This window comes from Ascaphus truei, chromosome 3, assembly GCF_040206685.1.
Source record: "Ascaphus truei isolate aAscTru1 chromosome 3, aAscTru1.hap1, whole genome shotgun sequence".
In the NCBI taxonomy this organism is placed as follows: Eukaryota; Metazoa; Chordata; class Amphibia; order Anura; family Ascaphidae; genus Ascaphus; species Ascaphus truei.
This window is the reverse complement of record NC_134485.1, coordinates 193,443,144-193,457,082: the sequence shown is the minus strand read 5'-3', so window position 1 is coordinate 193,457,082 and position 13,939 is coordinate 193,443,144. Positions and strand designations below refer to the sequence as shown.

The window sequence follows — 13,939 nt, the reverse complement described above, 5'->3', positions numbered from 1 at the left end:
GGGGTATATATGGCTGTAATTTCTGACAAGTGGCGCTCTGCCCAAAAAAGGATTTCTGCTGTGAGGTTCATCAGCTTTTTGCTCCTGGTTCCTCCTTGTTTGGCTATATACTTGACAACTGACCGGTTGTCTGATTCTATCCTTATATAGCCACCATTTATTTGGTCTTGGCAAACTTCTAGGGCCCTTTGTACTGCTTTTAGTTCCAGCAGATTTGATGGAAGATGCTTTTCCTGGTTTGTCCAGGTTCCTTGCACCAATGTTTCTCCTATTTGGGCACCCCAACCTGCGTTGCTCGCATCTGTTGTAATTCTTACCCACTGTACTGGGTGTAGTGTTTGTCCTTTTCCCAGGTTTTGGGTATCTTCCCACCACTTCAATTCCTGTTTTGTGTGTGGGTTTAACAAGATTCTTTGTCTTGTGTTTTTGTGATTCCCGTTCCATTGTTGCAAAATTGTTTTGTAATGGTCTCATATGTAGTGCTGCCCATTTTGTGACGCTTACTGTTGAAGCAAATTTTCCTAGAAGCCTCATGCATTCTTCTGCTGAAGTTCTGGTAGCTTTCCTGAGCTTCTTTGTTTGCTGGCTATGTCTTGCCTCTTTGCGTCTAGCAGTCTCACTTCTTTTACCGTATCGAATTCTACCCCCAGAAATCTTAACAGTTGAGTGGGCATGAGATGACTCATGCCTCTGTTTATTAACCAACCGTGCTGTTCCAGGAAGGTTATGACCATCTTCTGATCTTGTTGTAGTTTCTCCAGACTTTTTGTTTTTAACCAGGATGTCATCCAGGTATGGGTATATTTCTACCCCTCTTTCTCTAATTTCTGCCACTAGAGGGGCTAGAACCTTTGTAAACGTCCTTGGGGAAGTCGCCAGACCAAATGGCAGTGCTGTGTACTGATAATGATCTTGATTTACTGAAAACCTTAGAAATCTTTGGTGTCCCTTTGCTATGGGCACATGTAGATAAGCGTCTTTTAAGTTTATCGCCACCATCCAGTCTCCTGGTTGTACTTCTTGAATAATCAGGTTCAGTGATACCATCTTGAATTTTCTTATTTTCAAGAATGAATTTACCTTTCTTAGGTCTAGGATTGCTCTGTAATCCCCCGTAGGTTTCTTTACTAGAAATATTCTGGAATAAATTCCACTTCCTCTGTCTTCCTGAGGTACCTTCTTTATTACTTCCGCTTGTAATAACTTCTTTAAAGGCGAATTCATTTGCCTTCTTTTTTCCTTGGACTGTACCCATGTTATTAGGCCCATATTTCTTCCTGGCATCTCTTTGAATTCTATACTGTACCACTGACTAATGGTTTCTAATACCCAATTGTCCTGTATTGTTTGGGCCCATGTTGCAGAAAACTGCTTCAGTCGCCCTCCTACTGGCAACTGCTGGGCCCTCTGACCTTCATGTGAACTTGTTCTTTGCAAATGATCCTCTTCCTCTGGCGCCATGAAAAAGCCGGTTCTGGCCGCCCCTCCATGTTGTTTGTCTTGGAAACGACCTGCCAGGTCTATATGCCTTCCTGAGGTAAAAAAAAAATTTTTTAAAAAATGCTCTTACCTCCTGATGCTTTTGTTATTATGGCATCCAGTTTGTTGCCGAAGAGGAACTCACCTTCAAATGTAATCCACATAAGCTGTTCTTTGATGCTGTGTCAGCCATCCACTGTCTGAGCCATAAAGCCCTTCTTGCTGATACCGCTAGCGCCATAGATTTAGCTGCTAATTTTACCGCATCCGAGGCCTCTGCTATGTAGTCTGTTGCCCAATTTACTTCGGACAGTGCCTTAAGAATAGCACTTCTTTTTATACCCTTGTCTATTGCCTCTTCTATGTTGGCAATCCACACTCGCATAGCCCTTGCTGCTGACGTTGCTGCTATGGCTGGTTTGTAGGATGTTCCTGCTGTAACGTATGCTTTTTTCAATACGTAATCCATCTTCCTATCCATAGTGTCCCTTAATGATGCAGCCTCTTCTATTGGGATTGTGGTCATTTTTACTATTCTGGATATAGCAGTATCCACCTTTGGAAATGGAAAAAAGTTATATCTGTGGCGCACAACACTGTAATTGTCAATACAATTCTGATAGGTAATTAGAAATATACAACATATATTGGAATGAGGGAAGTTTAACAACGTACGGTTGCAAATGATGGTCTATGAACTGAGACAGATGTGAAGTCAGGGATCGAATGCCCGACACGATGGGGCGACCTGGCGGCTGTTGTAAATTTTTATGGATTTTGGGTATTATATAGAAGATGGGAATGATTGGAAACTGATTATATAAAAATTCAAATTCCTGTTTAGTAATTGCATTTTGGTCAAGACCCATATTTAAAAATTCCAATAGTTGTTGTTGGTAAGTGACAGTAGGATTAAAGGAGAGGGGTTGGTAAGTAGAGACATCTCCAAGGATACGCATTGTCTCCTTGAGATAATAAGATTTGTCCATAATCATCTTGTTTTCGGTAAGCAGGTACCCCCACCCGAGTTGGAGAATCTTGCCTGAACCTTATATGTTTTTATGTGCTATTTTATGTGTATTTAGTGTATTTTATGATATTAATGATATGCCATATTAAATGTTATTGTAAGTAGTTACCTGTTGTTCTCAGCGTCTGTTAAGTGTTGTATGTTGTTTGTTTGTTTGTTTATATGTTATACAGTATTATGCTATGATTTGATATTTTTTTATATTTACATGTTCACCCACATCACGTGGAGCATCCATTTGGACGGGCGATTTCCGTGGCTCTGGTTGTATATTTCTAATTACCTATCAGAATTGTATTGACAATTACAGTGTTGTGCGCCACAGATATAACTTTTTTCCATTTCCATAACCTGACTGGGGGTCAGGGTTATATCATAGGCTGCCATTGTACTGTGGGATATAGCGCGACCTAGTTGTTTTCTCCATACAGTATCCACCTTTGGGCTGACATCCCAAAATTTGACCTCTTGTGGAAACGGATACATTTTCCCAAATCTTCTAGATGTAATACTTTGGCGTCTGGCCGCGCCAGTTCTGATTGAATAAGGTCCTTGATCACCTGATGTATAGAAAAACTCAACTTTTTTTTGTCTTGACCCAAAACAGTTTATCTTTCCTGTGGGTCAATTCTTCAGTATCTTCCACTCTAAATGTAGTGTGTGCAGAGCGCACAGCAGAGAAATGAAGGAGAGCAGGTCTGGCAAACATACTCTTTAATGGAAAACCCTAAATAGAGGGTTGCAACCCTTTGCACTTTATCAAGAAAGTTTAAATGCTAAAGCCTGTCTCGTGGCTTTGATGAGTGGGTCCACCATTTCTACATCAAATTCAGATTCATCCTCCTAAATATCTTGATCTGATGAATCCAATTCACCTTCTGACACCTGACAGCATTCTATGTCTGATTCGTCAGATGAAAAGCCTTTTCCCTTATCCAAACTGGTTTAGGATCTTGACCTTTCCTGCGTAGGGTTAACTGTCTGTTGAACAGCAGCATCCACACTCTGCATAACTGCCTCCTTAATTAGTACAAGGGAGGTGCTCATCTGCTCATTAGAATCCCCCGCTGCTGTCTTAAGACAAATCTTCACACAGCTTCTTTCTCATGCTGCAGGATTCCCCTTAGCTATATTAACAAAACAAAATAAATACTAAATATACACCCTAAAGTATATAGATCCTCTCTCTTTCCCATTTAGTACTAAAACTAAGGACTCACCTAGTCTTGGGAACTGAACTTTTTAGAAGTCTCCATATCCAGCACTTGGCTTCTCACTGCTGAGCGTTCCATGCTGCAGCACACACACACACACACACACAGACACACAGACACACAGACACACAGACACACACGGCTTGCGTGTCCGCCGGCTGGAACGTGACGCGCGCGCTCCCGTGCACTGTTCCCTCTACCGCAGCGTTCCAGACGCTAGCGCAGTCAATCTGAGCCTTTTTACGGCTCGCAGCTGTGGCTGCTTCCCCCCCGCTGTACCGGGCGCCTGGGGGTTTCTTTACCGCAGCGTACCAGACGCTAGTGCGGTGAGTCTGAGCCTTCACGCGGCTCTCAGCTGCAGCTGCTATGCTCCCCATCCCTTTGTCTGGTAATGGGGCTTCCTCTGCATGTAAGTCTCCACGGCCCGCGACTGCAGCTGCTCCCCACCCCACGAATGTACTGGGTTCCTGGGGCTCCTCCGACTCTTAGGGGTCTCCGTCTTGCCACCACATGGGCGCATCGACCGGAGCTTCAGGGCAGAGAGGCTGAGGTCCCTGGATATCTGCACAAGGAGCAGTAGGTGAGTCCCTTTAGAAAATAAAAAATCCTACTCCTAGCTGTGTGGACAGGAAAAAGACTATGGTGCAGGTAGAGGGAGGGGCCTTATATGGCCTACCTGCAAAAGTCTATTTCCTGTCCTACCTAGAGTGAGAAGGGATTAACCCAAAGGTGCCCACTGCCAGGGTGATCAGGAAAAGAACATTATTTTCGGTTTGCTACCCAATACAGCAGGTGGATCCCCAGTTCTCCCCATTACTTAAGATGAGATATTAATAAATACGTTCTGCCGGAGACCAAAAGTAGGTAGTGTAAAGCCGCATTGTAAAAAGCAAAAAGCCGGGTGCCTAAATTATTTTATTGGGTGATTAGGTCTTTCGAACATATCTACAATGTAACTATACATGACTTGAGCCAACAGGCTCCTAAGTATTAGGTTGGTTTAAAGCACAGGATCAAACAGAACCATCTTAAAGTAGTGGGTTAGCAACCATATTTTGTTCTCTACTATTACAAAGTAGACGAACGTGCCGTTTCCCTACAGGTTTACTGGTTTGTCAGAATATCTGTTATATCTTATGTATATTCTATACCTATTTACTCTTAATATTTATTGCATGGTACATTTATTGGGTAAATATTCAGCTTGTTTGTATTTTATCATGCCATAGAAGTCACAGGAGTATGGAATACCACTTCGTAAGTCCTTGTGCAAAATCAGTGATCCTCATACCACATGTTGAGAACCTGTTATAAAAGTTAAGCCTCACTTAGTTAACCCATTGACAGTGTCGAGCAAACATTTTCCGGCCTCCTGTGATCGATCGGCGAAGATTCGGCTCGGAGGTTCACTACATGGCTGTCAGTGCAACAGAAGAAGACCAAAGATGCAAAGTTCTGTGGGGAAGATCATGTGACCAGGCAGTTCATAGCAGTGCAGCCCTTATTAGTATGTGTCTATGAGTATATGTGCATGACAGAAAAGCATTTACAGTATAAAGATAAAAAAACAGCAGATTATTCAAAATAAAAGCAAATATGAATACATTTAATTAAGTATTGAATACAAATGAGAAAAGTGAAAGCTTTAAAGCACCTGATTGACTTTGTCCATAGCTAGAACTGTAACTTCCATAGTTCTGTCCAGGGACTGTTGTCTCTGCGGTCTGCCCATAGCCAGAATATGCCTGTGTGCAGAAGATTGAAACGGCAAATCAGAAACTATAGCAGTGGTTCTATCCTTTTGGGAACCTAGCAACACCAGGTTTCAGAAACAACCAATACATTACACAAGGTTGAATTGAAATATAGGTAGCTTAAAGAATCACTGTTTTTTTATTTTCTTACCTGATCATTATAGGGGTTCTGTGGGCAATCCTGGGTTAGCAATATGGTCGCCGACGTCCGTATTTGGCCTGGTGGTCAACAGAAAAGCTGTGACGTCATCAAATGACATCACAGATTTCTATTGGTGCCCCAGCGGCCACATTTCTAGTTTACCAACACAAAAAAAACCCTACAAATTTCTCCGGTGCCAGAGGGTCCCCTGACATTGGGGGACCACAGATGAACCCCACGGAATCCCCTGGTTCAGGCAGGATAAAACAAAAAACACCCCCAGTGAGGGAAGACTTCTTTAAATGTCAATGCAATTTGTTCACCAATTCATGGTGTAGCTGGAAGGATCCCGGGTTAGGGTTAAGAGTAGCTGAGGCATTAGCATTAAATTATTGGAGAAGCTGCTTGTGAAACTTAATTCCGCGGTTGTGTCAGTAAACTATGTTCCAATTACCCAAAATGTACATTGTGATGAAATAAATATATATATATATTTTTTTTAAACAAAATTCAATAGAATAATGACTGATTGCATTGACTATTTCTTTGCAACCCTACTTCTTCCAGGGAAACAGGCTAACTAGTTATCAGAAAGAAAGCAGTGTGCTACTCAACATGTGAAAATCAGACTCCTCACCCGATGGATGAGCTGTTCCCCCAAAGATGCTAGTCGGGAAACTTAAGAAAATTGCATCCCTATTTTCTGGGGGTAACCCACCTGTTACTGTGCGGCACAGTAAGCCCGCAGGAGGCTTGTAAAAAGGACAAATAGGATAGCCACTTCTAACTCCAGGTAGAACAGAAACACTGATCCAAAAGAGGGAGGGGATACCTTTATACCAGCCCCTGGATCAGAAGTTTTTGTCTTATCTTAGAAAGAAGGCAGAGTCAACCACAATGGTGTGTACTGCCAATAGGACCAGGGAAGTAATTTTATTACAAAGGTTTGAATATTCAATTTTCATATGAATGGATTACTATATAAAGCAGTATGAAAAACCAAGATCAACACATGCCCAAATTCAATAAAACCCAACATGTCAGCAGAACAACATTCTACTTCTCACTTTAAGGCTTTACACTCTTCTGCCCCGCCTTACACCTCAGTCCTAATTTCTCGCTATACACCTGCCCGACTCTTGTGTTCTGCTGAAGGATGTCTTCTGTCTACGCCTTTTGTATCTAAAGCCCTCTCCCATCTAAATCCTCTCACCTCAATATCCGACTGGTACACTCTCTCCACCTTCAGGACCGTTTTTTAAAATACACCTCCTTAATGAAGCGTATGGGGAGCTGCGCTGGCTGATACTATACATCTCAAATGCATGGACCTTGGCCCCTTGCAGACGCACTTACCAGATCACCCTCCTTCTGTCTCTCTAAGTCTCCCCACTTACCCCTTAGATTGTAAGCTCTTTGCGGCAGGGACTCCCTATCCTCCTTTTTTGTGTCTGAAGCGCTTATTCCCATTGTGTTATAATATTATGTCACGTGTATTGTAGAGCACTATATAAATATATACATACATTAACCCCTCTCTCATTACTTATATAATACTGCGCAAAAAGCCTGCAAACATCCTTTTCTGCCTTCTTTGAAAATATTTTATTTAAATTGGGGTTTTAGTTACATATTTTGACCAAAGTTTAATAATCTATGATGAGAATTAGGTTTTGTATTTCGGAAGGATGATCTCCTGGTTATCTGCTAATGGTATAAAATATAGTTACATTTGCTGCTCAAAGTCTCTCAATGAAAACTAAAGAGAAGCAGGAGGAACACCGCTCAGAGGACATAGTAAAAAATTAACAATTAGACAACCTGATCTGACGTTACGTGGGCAAGCTCATCAGACTTTGGTCAAATTATGTAACTAAACCCTTCATTTTAATGAAATATTAGAAATATAAAAGGATATGCAGACTTCTCAGTATAAGTGACAGGAATGGTTTAATAATGATGAAATGTTACATGTAAGTGAATTTGGATGTGTCAATCTGATGCTTTTTTGGTCACTTTAACAGCACATCAGTTATAAAAAAAAAAAAAAAAGACAATACGAGTAATATATGTACTGGGTGAGCTTATTTACTGGATATGTAAAACAGTGTACTTATATGAACTTTAAACTAAGCTATTGCAGGTAAAAAAAAATTCAGTTCTGTTATGGTGGGACCAGTACCCGAGTTCACTGCAATTGTGTTAATTTTGGTCGCAAACATAGCCCTGGAGTTTGACATAGGAGAAAATGTTATGCTATCTTAGAAACAAGTAACCTTCTGCCAAAGTATGAATAACACTTACTTGTGATGACTGTCCAAAGTTTTGGGATCCCGGAGTTCCATATCCAGGATAGCTGGAAAATCGATAAAATAGTTGTAGAACTACAAGCATGTTATAAAAATAATACACTGTTCAATTGCATTCTTCAATATGTTACCATGTACAGATTAATGCTACAATGATACCAGATGCCGCTGAGCTGCAGCGCGATCCGGTGACGTCATCCTAAGGCTGCGGTCCCAGTCATGTCTGTGACACGCGCGCCCGGCGGGGGGGGGGGGGGGGGGGAGGGGGCTAAGCGGCGCGTGCACAGCGCTAACCACGATCTGAGGGGAGAGAGGGAGCTTGCGACGGGAGGGGGCGTGGTTGGCGATTTGCGCCTCCGTCGCAAGGTTTGAACTCAATTTGATTGAGTTGGAAAAAACTTTGCAGCACGGCGCGGCTGCAAATTCAGCGTGACGGTGCGTACTGGGCCCAGCCCCATTGAGGGGCGGTGCTTACACGCACAGCGCACGCCGCGCCCACAGGCTGTTACTGGGACCGCAGCCTTATGCTGTTGCCGAGCGGCATATGAACACGCAGGGGAGACAAAGAGGCATTGGCGGAACTGCTCACGTGATGCAGCCGTCGCCTGCCAATAACAAATTGCTCTGTCTGCTCACCAGTCTGCTGCCCTGCAGTTCCAGGCGGTGTGCACATAGCTCAAGGTATGTTTACTTAAATTGGATTTATGCATGTTGTTTTTGAGCCGTGCGGCGTCGCGCTAACGGCGGTTTTTGGTATAATCACGGCCTAAGTCGTTCAGCAGTTTTCTTTTATTATTTAGTAAATACATTTTACTGAACATAATATCCTGATATGCATCATAGGATTCCAGTGCAGTCATTTTATAAAATGTGAAAACTGTACATAATACCGCGCTCCTCCCTATAGAAGTTTGCTGCAGGTAAAAAGATAGGCCTTAACATATAGAAAAACAAAAAGAACGATTCCTGCGCTCCTACCAATTAGGCTACAAATAAAATAATACTCATGAAAAATGGTATTTTGTTAAACCCTTTGGTCAAAGCATTCGTAAGCCTGCATGCCACGTCAAGGCATACCCGTTTAATGCAGGTACACACACACAATCGTTGTCCCATGGACTGGTGAAAAAAGTGTAAAAGCCCTGAAGGGGTTAAATAAAGCATGAGCTTATGTGGGTAGTGCAATTAAAATCTGGCTGAAGCCAGTATCATACTTACCTTTACTATGGAGGTAAACTGGGTGCACAAATTCCCAGATGTGAATATAATAAAACTTACACATATCCCATCTTTTTGTTTTATTTTATAAAATGTAAAGATTAAATAAATTAAGGCTACAAACCCATAATTCTGCCAAACTTGCCAAGTTTAAGAAAGACCTTTGTGTTAATGCTGTAATTTTATTTTCGTTCATAAACCAGCGCATGCTGACTGCACTGGTCATTATGCCATGTACAATCAAGGTGTCGTAATATTAAAATAAAACCGACCTCAGGCAACATTATGAGAATTGCAGCTTCAAAAATGCATTCCCACTTACCAATATATATTGGCATTGTACTACATACCTCTGTTGCTGTTGTCCTCCAGAACTGCCGTAGCTACCCGAATCTGAAAAGCAAAAAATAAACATGATGTATACTGTGATCTTTAACAGTATGCAGCACAGATAAACTATATCAACATAATGTTTCATCAACATTTGAAAGAAAACGCTCCGTGGAGTTGAAGACGAGCGTGGTTCAGCTCCAAAGGACTCCTCTCTCAGAGTACGAAATATATATTTTTTTTAATAAATTGCATTTGAACTAAAATCAGGTAGCAGGATTGCTGCTTTAAGAAGTCACCACTAGCGTACATATATATATATATATATATATATATATATATATATATATATATATATATATATATATATATATAAAAAACAAAAAAGTGTGGCGCCAAAAAATAAAAATATAATAGTGATATAATAAATTAAATATGACTATAGTTAATGAATAAAAAGTTGTGTAAAGTGAATGATGTATGAAAGGGTTAATATCTCAATTACACTAATGTGACCTTAGTGCATATTGATACAACACAACCAATAAAAGTGTATAAAACAATGCATAAACGTGCTCAAAAAAGAGAAAAAAAAAAGACACAAAAATCAAAAAACTCCAACCAGTCCTTCCATAATTAGTCCATGATGATAGGATGTCTGATGTTGAAAGGGGTCTTTAGGCTGCTCTCACACGGGGTAAACCAACTCCACAGATATCTACAGACAAAAAAAGAGAGAGAGCGCACGCCCCATAGCATAATACTGCATAAAATTTATTAAAACAAGGAAGGGGATGGGAAATGGGGGGGGGTAGGAATCGCACTCACAGGATGCACACAGTTAAAAGGCAATTTGTGATTATATCACCACCATCCGGTTCTGGATACTGGAACACGTCTCCGTGGACTCCTTCAGGGCTGCCAGACACGATCACCAGGGACCAGATGTTAAAGGCTCCGTTCGCTGTCTGTATAGAGTCCAAAACTCCAGCTCACACTTCCAATGGCCGCCGATCGTATTCCCGCGCTTGGTGTAGGCTGCTGCGCATGCGCGGCGTCGTCGTGATGACGTAATCGCGCTCTCAGTACCCTAACGCGTTTCGTCACCTGACCGGTCAAAGTTACCGGTCAGGTGACGAAACGCGTTAGGGTACTGAGAGCGCGATTACGTCATCACGACGACGCCGCGCACGCGCAGCAGCCTACACCAAGCGCGGGAATACGATCGGCGGCCATTGGAAGTGTGAGCTGGAGTTTTGGACTCTATACAGACAGCGAACGGAGCCTTTAACATCTGGTCCCTGGTGATCGTGTCTGGCAGCCCTGAAGGAGTCCACGGAGACGTGTTCCAGTATCCAGAACCGGATGGTGGTGATATAATCACAAATTGCCTTTTAACTGTGTGCATCCTGTGAGTGCGATTCCTACCCCCCCCCCATTTCCCATCCCCTTCCTTGTTTTAATAAATTTTATGCAGTATTATGCTATGGGGCGTGCGCTCTCTCTCTTTTTTTGTCTATATATATATATATATATATATATATATATATATATATATATATATATATATATATATATATATAACATTTGAGACACTAGGCTGGATTGTATGTCAAAATTACAAAGTGGAGTGTCAATTTAACACTCAGGCCCGAGATTGTTCTACAAGCTACACCAACCAGTTAAACATGAAACACAATCCTTTCTTAAAGTTTCACATTCAAGCCTTTCCCACATATAAGAAGTTATGAATGTACAGTATACCAATGTTACTGCTTGTAACATTTAGGAGACCAAACTGAGTTCTTCATAGACTAAATGATAGGATACAGAGCTTTCTAAACCACATAAGTCTCTTCAAATGTTCTATCCTTGAGGTTTTGAAATCACTGTAAACATATTTCATTCCTACAGGATGTCTCAAGTTGGTCCACTAAACGGTATCACAACCTACAACGAATTTACACTTTTTCAAGGCTACCAGATCTTTAAATACTTTAATCCATTTTTGGGCATTTAGGCCCTGTCCACACCGTGCGCGGCGCGAACAGGTCGCACCTCTGAGGCAGGCCATAGAGCGCGCAACAGAATTTTGAGCCGACCCAAACAAATGTCTTTGTTGTGCGACGGCCGGGTCACGTGAGTGGTTCAGACAATGAGGGAGAACCAGCCTCGTGCCGTCACGGCCACGCACATCATCGAAAACAAAGGCCACGTATCGCTCCAGCAACTGGGACGCGACGCCATGCACTCAGACGAGCGTCTACTGTAATCTCAGCCTTAGACTGCCTTACGAGGCTTCACCTGGCCACTCCAGCAGCCGCCTGTCCCTCTCTATCCCCAATGCTGACGAAGTGGAGATGTAGCTGGCGTGAATCATAACTTCTCCCCACTCTTAGGGCCGTTCTATACTGGTTGCGGCCGTGCACGCGTGCATGTGCCGCATGCTTTTTGTTTTTATAGAATCTCACTGCTGCCAGGAGCGACAGGTACTTTGTGTATGTATGTGAGTATATGTGTGTGTGTGTGTGTATATAGATTGTGTGAGTGAAATAATGGTGTAAATAAGATTTTTTTTAAACAAAAAAAAAGTTGAATACATTTTTTTTTATTTGTGCACGCATTGACACACACACACACACACACACACACACACACACACACACACACACACACACACACACACACACACACACACACACACACACACACACACACACACACACACACACACACACACACGTAGCAACGCGAAATCATCCCTCCCACCGTCTTCACCGCTGTTTGTTGGCTCCCTGCCGTGCGCGCGGCCCTAGTATAGAAGGGCTGGCTGACCTCAGCCATCTATAACTGACGTGCGCGCGCACTGCGTAGCACGCCCCGGCACTATAGAGAACCAGCCTTAGGCTAAGTCCCCGCTGGCGCTGAGCGCGCTCATGAGCACCGGGTGTCCTGCTTGTACGCGCAGGAGAGAGGGGGGGGGAGCAATTAGACTGTAAGCTCCTCGGGGCAGAGACTCCTCTTCCTTAATGTTACTTTTATGCCTAAAGCACTTATTCCCATGCTCTGTTATTTATATTATCTGTTATGTATTTGATTACCACGTGTATTACTACTGTGAACCGCTATGTACATTAATGGCATTATATAAATAAAGACATACATACATGGCGGGTAGTTGAGCGCGCAGGTAAGTATAGTTGTTTTTGTTTACCTAAGCGCCGATCGCGGGTGAGCATGTGTGCACGCACACAAGCGCCACGCGCACCGCCTGAGCGGGGACTTACATATATAGATTTATGTAACTACCCACGCAAGCGCCGCCCGCTCAGCACTAGCGGGGACTTAGCCTAAGGCCTTGTCCAGGGTGATGCTGAGCAGGCTTGCGCTGGCCGCGATGAAACACATTGCTGCAATGTGTGTGGCCAGCGTGAGCGAGCAAATTTGATTATGCCGCTCGCTGGTGAGCGGTTTGCCCAATGACATCATGGCCGCACCCCCCAACGCACAACCAGTTGGCCATAAATCGCCCGGCCTAGCAGAGCACGTGACATCACCGCGCACAAGCGCATTAATGATACAAGATACCAGCACGGCACAGGAGTGAAAAAAATATAGTGTTTATTTAGTCCAACAAGCAAACATTTAACCTGACATTTCGGCCCCAAGGGGGACCTTCTTCAGGGATGAAACGTCAGGCTAAATGTTTGCTTGTTGGACTAAAACACTATGTTTCCCACTCCTGTGCCATGCCGTGCCCTGCTGGTATCTTGGACCACTAATGAGACATATATAATAAATTCACATCTGGCAGCCGGCTTTATAGGCCCCTCCCCCTCATTTAGCCAGTAATGCTTCCCAGGATTATTATGAGGCGGAACAAAATCCTTTATTTATCCTTCTGTCGGTTACATAAGGCTGAACTAGTGCCTTATATACCGGGCTCACCGGGTAAATAACCTCTACTTATATGGAGAAATATACATATCACGTGTGTGTGTGTGTGTATGTATATATATATTTACTGATGAACATTTCTCAGCTCCTCCTATCCCGGTCCCCTGTATTTCTCCTGCGTCACCGGATCCCGCCCCAGTACCGAGGCAGGCCCGTGTGTCCACTGTCCAGTGAGGCTGCTGAAAAAGGCCACGGGCCTCACATTTCCGGGCCCTTTCCCTGACCGGGACACTGGCCCAGTTGTCTTCCCGCCCCGCCCTCCTGTACCTGAAGACATGATGGCGGCGGAGGAGGCGGGAGAAGAAGCGCGGGAAAACGAAACCGACAACTCCAACCGCGCGCTGAACGGACTGCTGAGGCGGCGATCACGGCGCGCGACACTCTGCGGTGGGGCTGCGCGAGGACGTATTCGACGCACGCTCGGCGCGAGGGAGGTGCGTCCGGGCCACGCGGGAAGTGGGATGTACAGTGCTGTGTGTGTATGAGGTGGGGGTTGGGAAGACGTG

At 43.5% G+C, this 13,939-nt stretch overlaps 1 protein-coding gene across 1 annotated transcript in view; it reads right to left on the bottom strand.

Annotated features, from left to right (window-relative positions):
• The window catches only part of TAF15 (TATA-box binding protein associated factor 15), a 31,198-nt gene extending 17,290 nt beyond the window's left edge, over nt 1–13,908 (bottom strand). The window contains exons 1-4 of the mRNA XM_075589865.1: nt 13,701–13,908; nt 9,497–9,539; nt 7,924–7,975; nt 5,378–5,468 (exon numbers count right to left, since the gene is read on the bottom strand). Of these exons, the coding sequence (XP_075445980.1) occupies nt 5,378–5,468; nt 7,924–7,975; nt 9,497–9,539; nt 13,701–13,710 (196 nt within the window). The 5' untranslated portion in view covers nt 13,711–13,908. The remainder of the gene's footprint in view (nt 1–5,377; nt 5,469–7,923; nt 7,976–9,496; nt 9,540–13,700) is intronic.
• Between the last annotated feature and the right edge of the window lie 31 nt (nt 13,909–13,939).